This window comes from Pseudoliparis swirei, chromosome 22, assembly GCF_029220125.1.
Source record: "Pseudoliparis swirei isolate HS2019 ecotype Mariana Trench chromosome 22, NWPU_hadal_v1, whole genome shotgun sequence".
NCBI classification, from domain to species: Eukaryota; Metazoa; Chordata; class Actinopteri; order Perciformes; family Liparidae; genus Pseudoliparis; species Pseudoliparis swirei.
In genome coordinates this window covers 22,245,808-22,252,181 of record NC_079409.1, presented here as the reverse complement: position 1 = coordinate 22,252,181, position 6,374 = coordinate 22,245,808, and the positions used below count along the sequence as shown (strand labels likewise).

General features: G+C 46.3%; 2 protein-coding genes across 3 annotated transcripts; one reads left to right on the top strand and one right to left on the bottom strand.

The window, feature by feature from the left end:
• Nucleotides 1–1,847: 1,847 nt before the first annotated feature.
• Nucleotides 1,848–3,708, bottom strand: LOC130212849 (fucolectin-1-like). 2 transcript variants are annotated; one of them, XM_056444094.1, is made up of 4 exons: nucleotides 3,534–3,708; nucleotides 3,138–3,202; nucleotides 2,593–2,872; nucleotides 1,848–2,076 (listed from the first exon to the last, which is right to left on the bottom strand). In XM_056444094.1, the coding sequence occupies exons 2-4, from the start codon at nucleotides 3,199–3,201 to the stop codon at nucleotides 1,911–1,913; spliced, it is 510 nt and encodes a 169-aa protein (XP_056300069.1). In that variant the 5' UTR covers nucleotide 3,202; nucleotides 3,534–3,708; the 3' UTR covers nucleotides 1,848–1,910. The 2 variants fall into 2 exon arrangements, with proteins under 2 accessions (XP_056300069.1, XP_056300067.1); XM_056444092.1 differs by having other exon boundaries at nucleotides 3,138–3,708.
• LOC130213303 (fucolectin-4-like) lies at nucleotides 3,572–4,819 on the top strand. The gene is made up of 3 exons (XM_056444793.1): nucleotides 3,572–3,595; nucleotides 3,701–3,888; nucleotides 4,454–4,819. The coding sequence occupies exons 1-3, from the start codon at nucleotides 3,572–3,574 to the stop codon at nucleotides 4,617–4,619; spliced, it is 378 nt and encodes a 125-aa protein (XP_056300768.1). The 3' UTR covers nucleotides 4,620–4,819.
• Nucleotides 4,820–6,374: the final 1,555 nt, after the last annotated feature.

The following is a 6,374-nucleotide window of genomic DNA, read 5'->3' as shown; positions in this document are numbered from 1 at the left end:
ATATTGCCCCACTAGAGCTACGCTCACTAAATGCGGGACTACTTGTAGTTCCTAGAGTCTTAAAAAGTAGAATGGGAGCCAGAGCCTTTGGTTATCAAGCTCCTCTTTTATGGAACCAGCTTCCAATTTCAGTCCGGGAGGCAGACACAGTCACCTCGTTTAAGAGTAGACTTAAGACCTTCCTCTTTGACAGAGCTTATAGTTAGGGCTGAATCAGGTTCACCTGGTCCAGCCCCTTGATATGCTGCTATAGGCTTATAGCTGCCGGGGGCGTTTAGGATGCACTGAGTACCTATCTCCTCTTTTTCTCTCCTTAAGGATGAATTTTCATCTCTCAATCACACGTTACTAACTCTGCTTTCTCCCGGAAGTCCTTTTGACTTTCGTCTCATGGGGTCATCGGACCCTATGAGACGCATAGATCTATCTGCCTGATGGATCGTCTGGGTCGTGGAATTCCTGCTCATGACTACGCCACTGTCCTGTTGAGACTCCGCCCACTCCTCCTCCCCACCGCCATCTGCCTGATGGATCGTGGAGGTCTCCATCGTGGAATATGCCTACTATGAACTATTCATACACTCTGTCATATTCATTGAATGTATTTTAACTCTAAATCTGTCCTTCTGTACACATTACATCTATTGCATCTGTCCATCCTAGGAGAGGGATCCTCCTCTGTTGCTCTCCTCCAGGTTTCTTCCTTTTTCCCCTGAAGGGTTATTTGGGAGTTTTTCCTGGTCCGATGTGAGGTTTTGGGGCAGGGATGTCTATGTGTACAGATTGTAAAGCACTCCGAGACAAATTTGTAATTTGTGAAATTGGGCTATACAAATAAACTGAATTGAATTGAATTGAATTAAGAATACAAAAAAAGCTGTCTTGGCTAACTTCTGCTAACGGTTAGCTGAGGTGCCAGAAGGCAGAAGTAGGAGAGCATAACACACCAAGTGCATCACACCGCTGTGACCAATCAGGCTTCAGACAGGTTAGGACTGCCCCAGCTCATTTGCATACAAGGAAACATAAACGTCACGCATAAATAAATGAAGAAATACGTGTGGACACATAAATAGAGACATAAATAAATGAAGAAATTTAGAAATGTAGAAATAGATTTATTTAATGATGTCCTATTTAGGTAAAACTTATATTTATTTATTTCTACATTTATTTAAGCATTTATTTATTTATACATTAATTTAAGAATTTATACATTTATGTAAGCATTTATTTATTCTTGTATTTATTTATTTATACATTTATTTAAGCATTTATTTATTTATTCTTTTATTTATTTATTTATACATTTATTTAAGCGGGGTTTTTTAAAATTCCTATATTTATTCATGCATTTATTTATTTATACTTAAGACATTTTAAGTCCTCCATAATTCTGAGACCCAGTCATAGTGTATATCTTAGTTATTTATCCTCCAAAGAGATGGTTACACAAGCCTCAGAGTGTCTTTAAATTGGTCAACACAAATAATAAAACCCTTAAATCGCATTAAGCGTGACACAAGATCAGATCCAACGAGCTCACCTGTCAGGTTGTTGAACACGAGCTCATCCATCGGCTCATCTACAGCCTCATGTCACATTGATCTGCTGCTGATGGTAGTTTCATATGTATCACACAAATATGAGAGGCTCATCTAGAATTACCTTTTAACTCTTGGCCAGAAATCAAGTCAGCTTATTTCCCAACATGTTGAACAATGTCTTTAATGAACACAAACAATGACGTCATACACAACAGTTCATGAAGGTCAAGAGTTCAACACGTTTCCCGTCGGCTGCTCAGAGCTGAACATCTGTTCCTCGGTTCTGTGATTCTCCCTCAGCCACCATGTGACTGATGAAGAGGAGCAGAGACACTCAGATGTTGGGAGGACTTGACGAAGAGTTCAGCCACAGACATCGGGACTTGCTTCTGTCCCGGTGACCTCCACCTCACACAGGGTCAGGATCTTACGCCGCCCAGGAATCACGATGTTGACGTAGCGGCCTTCCATCCCCTTACACTCGAAGGTCACGCTGCCCCCTGCTGGCAGCGACGAGATGACGGCACACCTGACCACGGAGACGACAGGATGACTACGTCACTCAGGTGGTGCTCAGTCATCACCTCCACCCACTCAAAGGGACAGGGAGGGAGGGAGAGAGGGAGGGAGAGAGAGAGAGAGGGGGAGGGAGGGAGGGAGGGAGAGAGGGAGAGAGAGAGGGAGGTAGAGAGAGAGAGGGAGGGGGAGGGAGGGAGGGAGAGGGAGAGAGGGAAGGAGAGGGGAGGGAGGAGAGGAGGAGGGAGAGGAGGAGACGCAGAGAGGAGGAGGGAGAGGAGGAGAGGGAAGGAGGAAGGGAGTGAGAGGGAGAGGGAGGAAGAGGGAGGAAGAGAGAGGGAAGGAGAGGGAGGGAGAGGGAGGAAGAGAGAGGGAAGGAGAGGGAGGGAGAGAGGGGAGAGGGGGAGAGAGGGAGAGGGAGGAGAGGGAGGGAGGGAGAGAGAGAGAGAGAGAGAGAGAGAGGGAGGGAGGAAGGGAGTGAGAGAGAGAGAGAGTCTTATCTTCAAACACACGACACAGGAAGCGTCACCTTGGATTCCCGTTGCCGTGGTCCTGGAGCGAGTCCCCGATGTGGATCTCAGCGCGGTCGATCCTCCCGTGGCAACAATCTCTTCTGTTGGTGACGGTGACGGTGCTGATGGAGAACGTCTTCTGGAGGTCCAGCCTCCACCACGGACCGGCCTCACGGCGGGTATGGGTGCAGGATCTTTGTCTATAGATGTTAAAACGTCTTACATCGACGGCCCTTTCGGGAACGCCGGCCCACACCACCGAGGACTGAGTCACTGTTCCTCCTTTAGCAATATTAACTGTTGGATGAAGTCACACACGTTGTTATGAGAGATTGGGGAAGGCTCATAAATATGACATGTTGGATCTGAACCCGAAATGACTGATCATATTTGATGAACTTTGACTGTGACTCTGCTCAAAGTCTTCTCTTTCCCCCTTCATGTTGAGTTATGACATGTGATGTTGAAGACCCACTGAGAGGCTCACGTGTTATTATGTCTAAATACTACGATGGGAGTTCATTCAAGAAGTTGAGTGAAGCACTGAAGAGACTCGTCTCACCCAGAAGGCCACGCGTCTGTCCGAGAGCCGCCAGCACGACGAAGACCACGAGGAGAGACGTCATCCTGAGGAGCGATTCACACTCACATGAAGGGGATAGCCAGAGGCTGAATGTACACACACACACACACATGAAATGCAAATACATCTTTGAGAACTCCATTGTCTATTATCAATAGTTAGAGCACGTTCAGAACATCAAATATTTGGTTATTTATACATTTATGATTGATAGACTACCCAGCAGCCACCACCTCGACCTCCGTAGACACGATATGATGCCTGATGTATTGGTGATATGTCCGGTGTAAAGTTGTACCTGATTTACTTCATTTCATGCGTGATAAATTGACACATGTAGAATAAAGTTGCTGATCCGTGAGACCAGAGACCTACCTTGTACCTCTGTTGCTCCTGAAGCAGCTGTGCTCTGCATGAGGAAGCCATCACTTATATACGTGAGTGCACAGAGGGATTGACAGCTGCTTGGTTCTTAAACCCTCTTGTCAAATATCTGCTGTTGTTTTTGTATCCCAGAGCCTGATGTGCTCCTCTGACCGTAGCGCTGGTGTTTCAGGGTACACCCATGGGCACATGAGGCCGGTCCGTGGTGGAGGCTGGACCTCCAGAAGACGTTCTCCATCAGCACCGTCACCGTCACCAACAGAAGAGATTGTTGCCACGGGAGGATCGACCGCGCTGAGATCCACATCGGGGACTCGCTCCAGGACCACGGCAACGGGAATCCAAGGTGACGCTTCCTGTGTCGTGTGTTTGAAGATAAGACTCTCTCTCTCTCTCTCCCTCCCTCCCTCTCTCTCTCTCCTTCCCTCTCTCTCTCTCTCTCACTCCCTCCCTCCCTCTCTCTCTCTCCCCCTCCCCCTCCCTCCCTCCCTCTCCTCCCTCCTCTCCTCCTTCCTCCCCCCATCTCTCCTCCCTCCTCCCTCCTCTCCTCTCCTCCCTTCTCCTCCTCCCTCCTCCCTCTCTCTCTCCTCCCTCTCTCTCCCTCCTCCCTCTCTCTCCCTCTCTCCCTCCCTCCTCCCTCCCCTCCCTCCTCCTCTCCCCCTCTCCTCCTCTCCTTCCTCCCTCTCCCCCCTCCCTCCCTCTACCTCCCTCTCCCTCCCTCCCTCCCTCTCACTCCCTTCCTCCCTCCCCCTCTCCCTCTCTCTCCCTCGCTCCCACTCTCCTCCCTCCCTCCTCCCCCTCTCTCTCTCTCTCCCTCCCTCTCTCCCTCCCTCCCTGTCCCTTTGAGTGGGTGGAGGTGATGACTGAGCACCACCTGAGTGACGTAGTCATCCTGTCGTCTCCGTGGTCAGGTGTGCCGTCATCTCGTCGCTGCCAGCAGGGGGCAGCGTGACCTTCGAGTGTAAGGGGATGGAAGGCCGCTACGTCAACATCGTGATTCCTGGGCGGCGTAAGATCCTGACCCTGTGTGAGGTGGAGGTCACCGGGACAGAAGCAAGTCCCGATGTCTGTGGCTGAACTCTTCGTCAAGTCCTCCCAACATCTGAGTGTCTCTGCTCCTCTTCATCAGTCACATGGTGGCTGAGGGAGAATCACAGAACCGAGGAACAGATGTTCAGCTCTGAGCAGCCGACGGGAAACGTGTTGAACTCTTGACCTTCATGAACTGTTGTGTATGACGTCATTGTTTGTGTTCATTAAAGACATTGTTCAACATGTTGGGAAATAAGCTGACTTGATTCCTTGATGATGATGATGTATTAATTTAAAGCGTAAGACTACAGAATCAAAATAAACTATGACAACCTAACACGGCTCACGGGGCCGGAGAAGACGACCTGCGTCGCTCGACCAGTTCTATGATTCTGCCACACTAACTTTTTATCAGAATTCAAACATTATGTTAGTGAGAAATATGCTGACTTTGCAGAAACTAGTTTGGACTAGGATTCTGTCCTGCCCTACATTGTCTTCTCATGATTGTTGGTTGTGGATATTTAAAAAGGGTTGTAACGTTCAGGTGTGTATAGTCGTCATGTCTGCTGTAGGGTCAAGAAAAGGTTTCAACAACAAACAAACAACAACAACAGGCATTTCACATTCTAGAAAGAGACAGACAGCACAATAATATAAATGGCATATAATCTCCATGCAGGTGGCTTGTAATAGCAGAAAACTCACAGGTGTATTTATTACCATTCAAGGTGGTCACACCTGTGCTTTTTCTGTCATGTCTGAGTACTTGAGAGACATTTGTGTCTGAGACAAGCTATGTCTCCCCCTAGTGGACATCTGTATATTTAAATGTTTTATTCTATTCTCTATTAGCTCTTCAAACATCTGCATTATTTACGTTTCGACACACACACACGCACACGCACACACACGCACAAACACGCGCGCACAGACACACATACAGACACACAGACCCCTCCTTGATTTAATGACGACCATGAGGGCGAGGCATTGTCAAGCCAGCCATGAGCGGCCAGAATAGTACCGGAAGTTAGACAAATCTGCATTAAAAATAAAAGCTCACGATATTTCTGAATGTCGGTCATGTGTATGACTGAGTTGAAGCTACTTTGCATGTGTGAGTTCTATGTGTGGTGGATGAAAAATGCCTTTTTTGTTTCTATGTATTTAATTTTTAAAAGTGTCCTTTGTTGATATGTTTCAAAGACCTCCTTCACATTTAGAGGGTTGAAGTCAAGGAGTTTATCCGTACAACAAATCTCATGACGTGAATATAAATGATGTGAATATAAACATAAAAACATAGTTTGGAATGGACTAAACCCCAAAATGTTTTGCCCAAGTAAACTTGCAGATTGCAGTGTGATTGTTAGTGTCTGTACGCCCAAATGACGTATATCCAAATATTTTTATATATTTGTTTAGGATACAATACAACTGTGATACTTCTGTTAATTGCTTAAGAAAATTCCATATAACTGTTGAATATTTTTCCATAATATTACATTAAATGTTGTTTAGTAGATGCTTTTATCAAAAGCGACGTACAATAACTGCATCAACCAAGAATACAAACTCAGATCAACAAGAAACAAAAAAGTAACATTTACTCAAGAAAGCAAAACTAATCAGGGACGTCTATGAGTACAGTTTGTAAATCCCTCTGAGGCAAATTTGTAATTTGTGAGATTGGGCTGTACAAAATAAACTGAATTGAAATGAGTTGTAGAAAGAAGGCTGTGACTGTCGGTGAATCTTGTGTCACAGAGTAATCTGAGAGCTGTGACGGACTTTTCC